This window comes from Ananas comosus, linkage group 11, assembly GCF_001540865.1.
Source record: "Ananas comosus cultivar F153 linkage group 11, ASM154086v1, whole genome shotgun sequence".
NCBI lineage: Eukaryota > Viridiplantae > Streptophyta > Magnoliopsida > Poales > Bromeliaceae > Ananas > Ananas comosus.
In genome coordinates, this window is record NC_033631.1 from 8,874,422 (window position 1) to 8,888,686 (window position 14,265).

Consider the following 14,265-nt stretch of genomic DNA (forward strand, 5'->3'; position numbering starts at 1 on the left):
TCACCCTAGCAATTTAAAAATTTAATATTATCTTCTTTTTTTTTGTGCTATAAGTAGAAAAAATTAATAAATAAATCTTGATTAGAATGCAATAAAAGAAGTAAGAACAACAGTTAAAACTTTTTTTTTTTTTGAGAATAGGTAGCACGCTACCTGCTTCATTCATTGAATAGATGAATTTGGCTACAAAGGTGAGGCAGCGAGGGCCTCGAGGAAAAACAATATCAGCAGAGGTATATATATATATATATATAAACCCTAAACCCTTATTTTGATTGCTAAAATAGGGGCTGAAAACACTACTTTTATACTTGCCATCATAAGTTTTAATATAAAATGAGAAGAGATTAAAACCAGTTTTAAATTTTTTTGACCTTTGAAAATATAGAAATAGTACCTATTATCAAATTAGACTCAATAGGGCTACTAGAAAAGGTGCAATAAGTTTTTTTTTTTTCCCTTAATTCATTAAAACGTATATAATTTTGCTTTCTATATATAATAAAGGCTTCGATTCGCAACTTCTTTTTTGATGTTTTAAAGTATTTTGTATGTTAGTTAAATGTATGGTTGCTGTGTTAAAAATCTAAAGAGGTCTACCACCTATATATACACTCCAACAAAATATGTACATATCCTGAATGAATGAAGCGGGTAGCGTGCTACCTTATTCTCAAAAAAAAAAAAAAACAAAAAAAAACAAAAGGTGTACATGATCTTACACCCCCTTATTAATTTAAGGGCCAAAAATTGATTTTTGTCTCGTAAATTTTTTTAAACAAAATATTAAAAATTTTAAAAGTTTCAAAACCCACTAAATAATAAGGTGTCGAATGTACATACTTGTTTTTTGAAGTGTACATGTAGCATTTCTCCAACCTAAAATGCTAAAAAAAGGTAGGTTATAGGAGTTGAGATAAATAGCTAGGATCAGAAGAGGAGAATAATTTCACCATTCTCACCATTAAATGAGAAGGTTGGCTTCTTTGACGCCCACAATCTCAAAGGGATTCACATGATCACATCACCGTAGGTGGTGTGTTGTCACGGATAAAGTATTTTCTGTTGACTTCTTCTTTGCAATCACCCAAATTTCAAAGGAGAGTTCTATTGATATATAGTATAAATCCTTTTTAGTCACCTTTTCCCCGTACATAGATTATATGCTACTGTGCTCTAGATAGCATAAATCTTTTTTCTGCAATCAATGTCATTTTCAATGGTCGGGTATCGACTTTCTGATCAACACCGTTAAATATAATATAGAATATTTGAAATACTTTAGTAAATAAGTTTCATGATTTTTTTAATATTAATTATTTACTCAAGTATCAACAAAATAAACAGTCGTAATAAAAAAAAAAATTCTAAAATAAAAAATAAAACTTAATTTTGAATTCAATATCAGAATTTATAATCTTGATGTAAATAATAAGTATAATATTATGTTAAAAATTCAAATTTAGTTTGCTCTAAACTAATAATTAACTCTAGTCGGCCATTGAAAACTATCAATTTTAAAACTTTGCGATCACTAGATAGATGAATAATTGCAAATAATTTTAAAATTTTATTGTCAGATTGTTTGAATGCTTTAAATTATATATGTTTAATAGTATTGATCAACAACGAAGCTACATTGCCGAAAATATTTTGTTATATATAAATAGAACTAGACTGGAATACTATCAAAACACCAAGCTATTGGTGCTATTAGTTTTATAACCCTTGGATTGAGAAATGTGAGGTTAGGGTGAAGTGGGCCTCTAGGGTTGAATGGATGGTTGGTTGAATAGTATAATCTAACGGGTAAAAATAATCAAAAGATTAAATCTAACGGTGGAAAATTCGATAACACCAAACCCTTGGTGCTATATATCGATAGTATCCCAGCCGGACTCTATATATATATAGATAATAATGAAGTTGGAATACTTTTGATAGCAAAAAAATACTATTTATTATCGACTATTTAAGTCCTTGGATGCTTAGAATTTAGTAATAGTAGATGGAATAGTACTAATCCAAAGGGTGAAAAATTGATAGCAAACACTATTTATTTATTATCAATAATATTTCAGGTAATGTTTACATAGCTCTTGAATTAATACTATTCCACCTACCACCATTAAATTTTAGATATCCAAAATCCTAAAAATAGATAGTAGATACTATTTCTTTACTATCAAAAGTATATATAAAATTCATCTAGAATATTATTGATAAATAAAGCTATCTCTCTCTTATATATATATAATTCATCTGAAATATTATTAATAGTAAATAAAAATATTTATTATCAACATTTTAGCCCTTAAATCAATAATAAAATTTATAAATGATTCAACTCTATCTTTCTCTCTCTCCATATATATATATATATATATATATATATATATATATATATATATATATAGAGTCCGGCTATTATGCTATTAATAGCACGAAGCACTTGGTCCTACCAAGTTTTCCATCGTTAGATCTACCCTTTCACCCGTTAAATCATACTATTGAACCAACCACCCACTCAACCCTAGGGCCCCCACATCATCCTAACCGTACATCTTTTAATCCAATGGCCAAAAACTTAGTAGCACTGATGACTTGGTGCTATTAATAGCATAGTAGCCTAGTTCTATATATATATATATATATATATATGTATATGAATTGAGCTCCATATCCTTTAAAAAGCTACCAGTTATTGGTGCTTGTAGGATTTTTAGCCATTGGATTAAGAGATATACGGTTAGGATGCTTGTAGATTTTTAGCCATTGATTAAGAAATATACGGTTAGAATGATTTGGCCCCCTAGGGTTTGAGTGGGTGTTGGTTGAATCGTATAATCTAATGGTTGAAAATGATCCGGAGAATAGATCTAACGGTAAAAAACTTACAAGCACCAAGTTCTTGTGCTTTTACAAGCACATAGCTGGACTCATATATATATATATATATATATATATATATATTTATATATATAGTATAGAGAGAGAGAGACGAGAGGAGAGAGAGAGATCTATGGACGGGAGAGATGAGAAGAGAGATGAAGAGAGTTGAGTCTGAATACTATCGGTAGCAAACGGCTCCATGCCACCATTTGTTTTTTATGATGGAGCTCCAAATCGACGATCGGACCGTTGAAAATGATTTATACCACTTGAAGTATCTAGAAATCAAATTTCATTGCTTTCGATATTGTTCCTTGTTCATCAAGTGGGCGTAAAAATGAACAGCTGAAAATGATATCCTTTAAAAGTGATGATAGAATTTTGTATCAAAGATCGAGTAGTTAGATCTTTTCTAATAGTTAAAGAATTTCTAACAAAAATTCAGTTGATTTGGATAACTTTACACCGTTAAACGAGAAAACGCCTCATATCGACCATTAATTACAATTTTGAAACCATTGATCATTAGGTCAATGAAGTCGAAATATTTGAAATTTGATTTCTAAATACTTCAAGTGATATAAATCATGTTCAACGGTACCGATCGTCGATTTGAACTCCATCATCGAAAACAAATGGGTGCAACGAGCGGCCGTTTGCTACCGATAGCATTCCAACTCAACTCTATATATATAATATATAATATATATATATATATATATATATATATACTATTATATATATATATATATATAAAATTTTATTCTACAAGTAAAACAATACCTATTTTAGAAAAAATATATATATAAAGGTTCTACTTGGATGCATTAATATCTTATTTGGTGAATCTTTTCAATCTACTCAAAGAGCATATATATTCAATAGTTGAAGTTTATTAAATGTTAGAATGGATATTACAAAGAGCAAATGTTTAGAATGGATATTACATTCAGCCTTCAAATTTTTTTAAACAATTGTGATAATAATGGCCTTGTAGTAAAATTTGTTGTCTTATTAAATTATAAATATCAAAATATTCGAAGGAACCAAAATTAAGCTCAATCATTTCTATTTTGTATAAAACAATTTCTATATATTAGATATCTTGTTCCGCCATTTAATTATCAGGAGTGTAATTGGTTTGATTTGGTTCGATTTTTAGGCAAATCTCAAACAGAACACAATTTTTCAGTTTGAAAAAATTTACAACCGAACCGAACTAATTTATACTCCGAACATATCAAAACAAACTGAATTAACTCGATTTGCTTCGATTTTGTAGTTAATTTTTAGATTTTTTTATTTTTCTTATGAATTAATTTATAATATAAGATTGAAAATTAAATTATTATGAAATCACACATAAAAAATTTAATTATAAATATAAAATTTTTAAAAAATGTCTGGATATATGATCAAAATTTGATCATAAATATAAAATTTTAGTAAATAGTTTAGATGAAATGTGTAAAAAATATTACCATCCGTTTTCGGTTCGGCTCGTTAAGAAATGTGTTCAAACCGAACCAAATCTAAACTCGAATTTTAGTCAATTTAAAAATCGATCAAAACCAAAAATCATATAAACCGAAACAAATAGTCTTATTTAGTTTGGTTCGGTTAGGTTTTCGGTTTTGGACCAGACCGTGTACATAATATCTTCAGACCGTGCAGAAACTGAGAAATCGTACCAGATTGAAAACCACCATATAACTGAACCAAAATAGTCTTATTTGATTTGGCTCGTTTTGTTGTTCGATTTGGGACCAAACCGTGTACACTCCTACCAATTACAAGGAGAAATCGGTTCGATTAAGAAATATCTTCAAACCGTACCGTGCAAAACTGAGAAATCGAACCAGATTGAAAACCGCCATATAACCAAGCCAAAATAGTCTTATTTGATTTGGCTCGTTTTGACGTTCGATTTGGGACCAAACTGTGTACACCCCTACCAAGAATACAGGAGGAAAAAGATATTATTGAGAAGAAAATAAATAATTTCCGTGCATGTGATGACAGACAAATGCGATTGGTTGGAATTATCTTGTTGGGTGTGTCTTCCAAGACACTCTAAGATGACCTTGTATCTGAATTAAAGGCTCTCTCTCTCTCTCTCTCTCTCTCTCTCTCTCTCTCTCTTAGCCAACCATCTCTCTCGGGGTGGTAGAACGTCTCTTACGAATCAGGTTGCCCCTCCCCTACTCAACCCATTTGCTCCATCCCCTTTGTTGTTTCTACTTATCATGCATTAACTTTTATATCGAGTAACCGACCGTAACTATAGCAAGTGGTAAAAGATTTGGTGGTTGGTATCCGAAACCTAAGTTCGAATTCTAGTTGATTCACATTTTCAGCTAAGTTTATTTCTAAATGAAATAAACGAAACGGGTAGCCTGCTATCTATCTCTCAAAAAAAAAAAAAAATCGCTTATATACAGTAGGAATATTGTATTCTTATAAGTACGTTTATTTTTTTATTTATAAATTATTTTTTATTATAAAGTTTTTGAATCGACGATTCATGCCATTAAAATGATTTAAAATATTTAAACATTTTAGAAACTAAGTTTTATAATTTTTCAATACCATTTAACTTAATTATGATTAAAAGATCTCGAAATTGATAATTTTTTAACTACTGCTATGAAATATTTGTTGGTTTAATAGTGTAAAAGAATCAGAATATAATAAATTTTTAATAGAAGTTCTATTAACTATCTAGATATAGATTAATAATTTTGATTTTAAATTGAAAAAACTATTCTTGTTAGTGGTATGAATAGAACAAACTTAAAAAGAGTACAATGGCTTTCGTGCTAAAAATATAGTATCCTTATATATATATATATATATATGATTCCTCCTCATAATTAATTTTCTCTTTGAACGTACCTTTGATTAGTTAGTAGCCTAGCACTATACGTATACGTACACAAGCTAACCAAACTTGAGGATCAAGCAACCGAGCACTATTTGGCAATTTATGTATCTTTCTCCACACTTTATACATGTATCTGTATCTATATAACCTTGTATATATACATATTGTGTCTCTACTCTCTTTTTCTCTTCTCTTTTTGTATATACCTAGGTTGTGTTATGGGTTCCTGTTCCCATGCCCTTTTTCCTACATCTAATTAAACTTACTGGCTAGGGAATGGTAAGCAAAAGCTGGGAACAATTCTTTTCCTTCTAAAAGCCCAAGGAGAACTAAGAGAGAGAGAGAGAGAGGGAGAGAGAGGAGAGAGAGAGAGAGGGGGGTTCATAGCTTTAACATAGAGAAGCTTCTTTCTTCTTTTCCTTTATTATTCTTTAATTCCTTTGCTTTGTTCTCCCTCTTCTTTGCTATGCTCTTTTCTTGGGCTATGATCATTGTTGGCCTTATTATCTTTTGCTTGTGCTATAGAAGAGGAAAGAATATATAAGAGCTAGAGAGAGAGAGAGAGAGAGAGAGAGAGGGTTGTGTATGAAGGAGATATATGTGACATGCATGGTGCAAGTGGATATAGAAGATAGATGACATGGTGGATAAGAATATAGCTTCTTCCACGGCTCAAACAAGCAAAGAGATTCGTGTAAGCTTGATCAAGACATGCCCATCATGCGGTCATCGTGTCCAATATGAGGATCACCTGCAGGTTGTGTTCTCTCTCTCTCTCTCTCTCTCTCTCTCTCTCTCTCTCTCTCTCTCTCTTATCATCTTCTTAGTTCTTACTCTTGCAGCTTTTTGTTTGGCTTGTTTTTATGAGCTATACGTACCCACTTGATGCATGCTTCTATTTCAAAGTGGCAACTTGTGAGCCTTTTCCAATCTTCTGAATGGCTTTTAGTCACCAGTTGCTNGTGTTGTTATTAAGTTTTTTTTTAAAAAAAAAAAAGAAAATTAGATTTTTGATCTGTGTGTGATTGGATAAGTATTTGTTATTATTTTTGTTAATTCTGGCTAGCTATGATTAGTGCAATATTCAACCAGCTGATGCCAAAAAGTATCATCTTTTCCCCAAAAAAAAAGAAAGAATAAAAGAAAATTAAAGGAGCAAAAAAATTGAGTTCTTGAGTTTTGCTTTGTCAAATAAGCAAACACTCCGCTGTGTATCTATACACCCACACACTCCATTCTATAAAATTTAATTATCTTCAAAGTATTAAAACGAACAATATGTGACACCGCGCAACTATTGAACATTATTTATTAAAGCACCGTGCTGTAACAATTTAATTTGTTAGAACAATTGATAATTTCATAAGATATCAAAGCAGTGTTTTATTTATTCTTCTCAATTTTCCCAAAACGAAAAAGAAATTTTATCACGAAACCGTAATTCATCATATACGCCGTGAACATATTAATTTGAAGCATAGGCTTAGCATTTCTCTTCTCAGAATCATTGCTGGGTGCATTTTCGCTCCGAATTTTAGTAGCTATACATGCATACATATATATACAAAGCTATATATATATATATATATATATATATATATATATATATATATATATATATATATATATATTTCTATGAGTGCATGTATACGCTTTTTCTGTTCATACACATGTGCGCAATAGATTAGGAATTCAGAGAGCAAAGCATAACACGAACCGAAAACCAGTTCAGACTGCAGCGGGCCTGCCGGCCGGAGTGAAGTTCGACCCGACCGACCAGGAGCTTTTGGAGCACTTGGAGGCTAAGGCGAGGCCCGGGTCGCGAAAACTCCACCCTCTCATCGACGACTACATCCCGACGATCGAAGGCGACGACGGCATATGCTACACTCACCCCGAGAGGCTCCCCGGTAAGAATATTATTATTCCCGAATTTTAATAAAAACTTATCCTCAATTCGACCTGATCATAGCTTAAGATTTTTGGTTGGGCCCGATCGAGAGCTTTAACATAACCATTCTTTTTTATATTTGGGCAAAAATTTATTGAGAACGCTTTAATGATAAGATATACTTTGAAATGGCCCCTCAGTTTTACTTTTTTTTTTGTTAATAACTACTTTAATTTTCTTTGAAATTGAGTTCTTTTAGTCAAAGAAATTTTATTAAATTCCCTAATGATTTAAATTATAAGATTTAATGACGAACTAAATTGTAAAGGACGGGATAAGTTCCGTCCCAATTCGATCCCACTTGTGTGTACTATTAAATTATATGAAATAATCGTTTGTCTGTAAGAGACGATTTGATTTATGAAATTTAGATTTTATTATTAAAATTATATAATCTTTCCAAAATTTATTTTTATGATAGAGTACATATTTAGGGTACTCAAGAATATATTATTTCTATATTTAGTACAAAAATTATCCAACTACAACTATATCAATAAATCACCACAATTCCCTTTTTTTATAAAGAATATTTTGCATATCATTTTAAATCAAATTAATTAAATGAAAACCATGAATATTTAAATATTTACAATCTATTTAAGTAACTCTAAATTTAGAAAATTCATATCTTTATTTCTCTCTCGTACTCAATTTAAATTTTGAGATAAAATATAAATTTTGCAAAATAATATTTTGTTTTTTAAAATTATTTTTTAAAAAAAAGAATTTTGAAAGGATGTGGGTTTTCAAATCCCACATTCTAAGGTATTATAAATTTTCGTAGAAATTTTAATCCATGCCTCATCAAACTTCTATGATAAAATTGACATAAATTTTAAATTCTGACCTCATGTTTGGACATTTTAAAAAATATGATGTGCGAAACAGGTTTTAAAAGTTTAAACTCTCAAAAAATAATATTTTTGTAGTGACATTCATATACCTACCCGTGTTATCAAAAAAAAAAGGGGGAAAAAAGGTAAATTATAGAAAATTTTCTTATAAATATTTGATTTTTCACTTTTTTTTAAAATTTTTAAAAACTTATATTTTACCTCCTTAAAATTTCAAGTTATTGCAGTTAGCCCCTTTCCATCCATCTCTTATAATTTATACTGAAAATATCCTTTAAAATAATAAAAATATAATAAATTTTTTTTTATATAGAAAAAGTAAAAGTAATTTGATTATTTTATCCTCTCCCTTAATGTCATACCTTTCTAACACTATTTCTAAAGTTTTAAGAAGACAAAATATAGATCAGATAGAAAAAATAAAAAGACGAGTATTTATAAGAAAATTTTATGTAATTTAGTCAAAGATAATAAAGAAAAATATTTTCTTCTTTTTTTTTTTTCCTCTTGGTGATTTTGCGTGGCTCCTTAAGCTAACCAGTACATGCTTAATTAATTATTCGCCGTTCATCTCGTGTACTCCACGTTTGACGTTTATGCATGCATGATGCAATTAATCACGTGTGCAAGCCTCTAGCTTGAAGATTTGTGCTCGTGTGATACTGTGATGTGAATCGAAACAGTTCCTAAATTTGCTCAAATTAAAGTTTGATCAAATTCAATTAATAAATAGGAACCTAATTAATTACATGTATCGATTAATATTAAAATTAAGGCTTAATCATAAAACTTGTATTTTAATTAATCAGTGCCTCAAATAGTTTCGTGCATAAAAAATTTAAATGGTATTAATCTTACACTTTAGTTCTGTCTTAAATAAACCCTTCTTTTAGAATTTTTCGTTAATTTTAATGGCTACATATTAAGATAGTATATCTTTAAGCTCATTTAAATTCTTTTAAGCACACCTTTAAGTATCAAAATTTAAGAAATTATGAAAAAGTATTCGCATGAGAGAATTTAAGCTTTTCTAATATCAAATTATTGGACCTATTTGATGAAAGACTATAGTGTAGGGTTCGTATTATTAAATTTTTTATGCAGAAACACTACAACAGAATTAGGTTGTAGGGATACATATTTGGAACACTTTTGAGTAAGTGTCCTATTTATGCTAAAATTTAAAAAAACATTTACTAATGCCTAAAAATAAAGCCCAATCCAACCAAAAATAAAATATTACTCTACTCAACCCACCACACCCAGTCCATTTGGCCCGATTACAAACAGAAAAGAAAAGAAAAAAAATCAATTATCATCTTTTCTTCTCTCTTCACTCAATCTACTGAAATTCTAGACGAAGAGCCTTTCCTGTCGTCCTTCTCCGCCACCGCAGCCAACGAGATAGAATTTCGACAGTTGCTAAATGCTTAAATAAGTTTTGGTAAATTAGCAACACTCTTTTAGGTTATAGCGACACTCTTTAACTGTCACTATATACCTAGCGACCCCACATATAGCAACACTTTTTAAAAGTGTCGGTAATTTTAGCTAGCAGCACTTTTTTGACATGTATCTACATTTAAAAGTGTCGCTATAGACCGTTTTTGTTGTAGTGAAAGATATTTTAATCAATCCAGCTGGATATTGTTTTATCAATTTATATCAAATCCAACAGCTTAAAATTAATTTGGCTGATTTTATTTTCTATTAGTACATATTAGTTTTATAGAAAATAAAACCTAAAAACTTGTACTACACTTAATTTTATCTAAAAAATTAATATTTTATAATTAATTATGATAGTAGAATAATAAAATATGCATACTTTAATATTATATAATAAAATTAAAAATAATAATTAAATATTTATGATGTCCTCCTCATGTCACTGGTTCAATTTGTGCAAGTCTAGGCCAAATCAATTTACTATTAATTATTCTAATATGAGTAAAAAATATCTCCAATAAACTTTTCAAATTAAAATCGAGATTAAATCAAAGTGTAATTTAAAAATAATAATAATGACTATCGAATCGAGCCCGATTAAGGATGCACCCCATTCGATTTGGCCAGATGCAAAGAGAACCCATGTGGAATTGGAGTTAGTCTCCAAAACACCCTAATTCCACTTTATTTTTTGAATTTGAAATCAAGTTTTAATAAAATATAAAGCACTGTCATTATATTGTTAGAGATGAGAGGCCCCTAGAATAAATTAATTTACAAAATTAATCAAATGATATACAACAATATATTTCAAACGTATATGGCTAACATATATATAGATAACTCCTCTTTGTTTTATTTTAAATCTTGAATTATACAAGTGGTATTAAAGTAAATCACGCTTCCAACACCCCCTCTATTGCATTTCCTATGCTTCAGGAGTCAGCAGGGACGGCTTAATCCGGCACTTCTTCCACCGGCCGTCGCGTGCGTACACGACCGGCACGCGGAAGCGGCGGAAGGTGCACACCGCCGACCCGCAATGCGGCGAGACGCGGTGGCACAAGACAGGAAAGACACGGCCCGTGTTCGGCCCCGAGGGGAACCTCCTAGGGTACAAGAAGATCTTGGTCCTCTACACCAGCTACGGCAAGCAAAAGAAGCCGGAGAAAACCAACTGGGTCACGCACCAGTACCACCTCGGCGCCGACGACGAGGAGAAGGACGGCGAGCTCGTCGTGTCGAAGGTGTTCTACCAGACGCAGCCGCGACAGTGCGGCGGCGTAAGAGAGGACGCGGTACGGAGCAGCTTCAAGGGACAGAGTAGCAGTAGCGTCGACATTGAGGGCGACGAGGTTGCGTACAAAGAAGGGCACGTCGCCGAGTTCTACGGCACGGGGTTGTTAGGTTACAACCAAGGAGGAAATGGTAACGGTGGTAGTAATAGCAGTAAAGCCAGTTCCGCACATGTGATAGCTAGTTTCGCTTTGCATGCGTGCGGACCGAGTTTTATTGGGTAAATGTGGTTTTGAATAATATTGTAGATTTACATGTTAAAAGAAAATTAAACTTTGATAAGAAAGATGTAATTAAAATGTATCTTGTGATGTATGTGTGTAAGTAACATGTTATATAAAAGAGCTAATTGTTCTATGCCTATTTAGATGTCATGATCTATTTAACATGTTACCCACACGTGGAATTAATTGTACCTTTGAATAAGTTGGTATATTATGTAATATTTTATTCTCTCTGATCGTAATAACAATAGTTTCAAATTAATAGAAAAGGTAAATTACACTTTTGTCCTCAAACCGTGAGGAGAGCATGATACTCTGGCCGTCCAATTTTAATTTGTAGCAAGTTTGATTTGAATTTTTTAATTTTGTAGATATAAAAATAATATAGTATCTTAATTACTGTTGCATTATGAATCATAATGTTTCCACATACATTACTTCTACATCAATAATTTATTAATATTATGCCAGCTAAATTGGATTATGTGATTCGATTATAATAATTTAAAAAGTTTGGTAACAAATTGTTATAAATTAAAAACTAAAATGTCATGCTCCTCGTAGTTTGAGGACCAAAAGTGTAATTTATATTAAAATAATATCTTAAGAAAGTATTCCCCTATTTTAGGGCTTATGATTTTTATGTCATAATGATAGAAATACACACAGTAGGTTCTTTGTATGTTCAAATAAGATATACAATAATAATTCATTTGGTATGAAAAAATTAAGGAAAAAAAATTGTGATTGGGATTAATGAATTTGATTTTTACTCTTGAAATGTTTTAGTAGTGGTAATTTAGTATGATAGCGTATTTTACCTCCGAGACGATTTATCTTATTCCGAAAAAAATATTTGAATTAGGATCGAATGCGCTATTCTATTTTTTCATATTTGAACACAGTACTTCTATCTATCAAAATTACAAATGTGTCAAACAAAATGTCCAAGCATCCAAAGCGGATTTCGGGTCGAGGGCCCAATAACCCGGCCCGACTCGATAAAAAGTTTGGCCCATGGGCTAGCCCATTTACATCTGAATCTAATTTTGTTCCTCTTGCACAAGTCATAACGAGGCAATTGATTTAGATTTAATTTAATACAAACTTAAATTTATGATTTAATTTGCTCACAAAGCGACAAGTGTCCAAATTAATTCCCACTCCCTTACCTACACATGGCCACGAATGTTACATGCCAATGTTACTAAAATATGATTAATTATGGGATTAAAAAAATATATACTAAAAAGGGGGTTACATCATTGTTATTCACCTACACGTCGGATAAATGAAAGAATTGTAAATAAATGCATGTGAAGCAAACTTCCTTTTGAGCACTAAGAATGATTACATGCATGGTGAAAAGAAACAAATGGTGTTAAAATTAATATTTTAAAAAATCGTGTCCCTAAGTGATTCAAAACTATTGTTGGATTAGGAATTATTGGTTGAACCAGCGGTGGTACAAGATCATAAATATTTAATTATTATTTTAATTTATATTAGTGTAAATTGATTTCAAGTTGTTAAATTTTAATATCACTTAATAAAAAAAAAATCAAGCTGATTTGATTAAAACAACACTGGTTCACAGTTTCGACAGCTGAATCATCAATTCAAACAGATCAAAGCGATTTTTCAACTTATCTGGTTCAAAAAATTGACCTGAACCGCTTTATAGGCTATGGTTACATTTGGACCGATTGAATCGGCCAGTTCAAATCTGCTTTTTAAATCATTAATATGAATGGAGACGTACTTTTTAGAATCCTAATAAATAATGTAATAATTAAAAGAAAAGGGAGTCCACATAATATATACACATGTATAGTAGTTATATACCATACAGAGAAAGAGAGCGTTGGGCTGGATACTTTATTAAATATTAATACTGTATAATATCTAGTTTTTAGTCCTCTGATAAAAAACTGTAGGATTCAGATAATAGTAGTCTCCTAGGGGTTAATGATGGTCACCCTAGGATTTAACGGGTGGTTGATAGAATAGCATGATTTAATAGGTAGAATTGATCAGAGTATATCTAATAGTGAAAAACTGGATAGCACCTACTGCTTGATATTAAAATAATATTCCGGACGGAATCTATCCACAGTAAATTACTATTTTGCCGCTATATTTATGGCTGCCACCTCAAAAATTTAATAACTACTTAGCATTCTCTGCATTGAGTGCACTGGGTGTATAAGTATACATGAACCATATACGTAATATCTTATAATAGTGACTTGAAACACTAATTCATCAAATATATTTTAAAGCTCTTTTAATATTATAGATTGTATATATTAAATTATATTATATTGAATTAAATCGACAAAATATTAATAATCATCTCATATAAGTTGTGGTTTACGAAGTATTAATATACTCTAAATACAAGTAATAATTTTTACTCTTCTGCCCTCTGTCACGCTATTTAGATCAATTACTTACACACAGTGTATAAATATATTTTAATTGCAGTTGTAAATTTGCATGTTAGATACGTTAGTTTGATTAGTTTAATGTATACATAGTTTCTTTTTTTCAAATCAATTATTTTAAGCATTTTAAATCATAGCTATTAAAATATAGTTTCAAATATTAGTTATGAAATAGTGTGTGGCGTATGAAAGAGGTAGACACCGGGTTCATGTAATAGTGTCATCCCTTGACGATTGTTACAAAAGGTAAGGACCCCCTCAACTA

General features: G+C 30.7%; 1 protein-coding gene across 1 annotated transcript; it reads left to right on the forward strand.

Annotated features, from left to right (window-relative positions):
* LOC109717038 (NAC domain-containing protein 73-like) lies at positions 6,137 to 11,726 on the forward strand. Its single transcript, XM_020242684.1, has 3 exons — positions 6,137 to 6,533; positions 7,509 to 7,686; positions 10,973 to 11,726. Exons 1-3 carry the CDS (start codon positions 6,417 to 6,419, stop codon positions 11,551 to 11,553), a joined length of 876 nt encoding a protein of 291 aa, XP_020098273.1. The 5' UTR covers positions 6,137 to 6,416; the 3' UTR covers positions 11,554 to 11,726.

Bases quoted from the DNA above. Each gene is read 5' to 3' on its own strand.
- LOC109717038 (XM_020242684.1), top strand. From the start codon at position 6,417: ATGGTGGATAAGAATATAGCTTCTTCCACGGCTCAAACAAGCAAAGAG. The intron at 6,534-7,508 runs GTTGTGTTCTCT...AAACCAGTTCAG, and splicing joins AATATGAGGATCACCTGCAG to ACTGCAGCGGGCCTGCCGGC. The intron at 7,687-10,972 runs GTAAGAATATTA...CCTATGCTTCAG, and splicing joins TCACCCCGAGAGGCTCCCCG to GAGTCAGCAGGGACGGCTTA.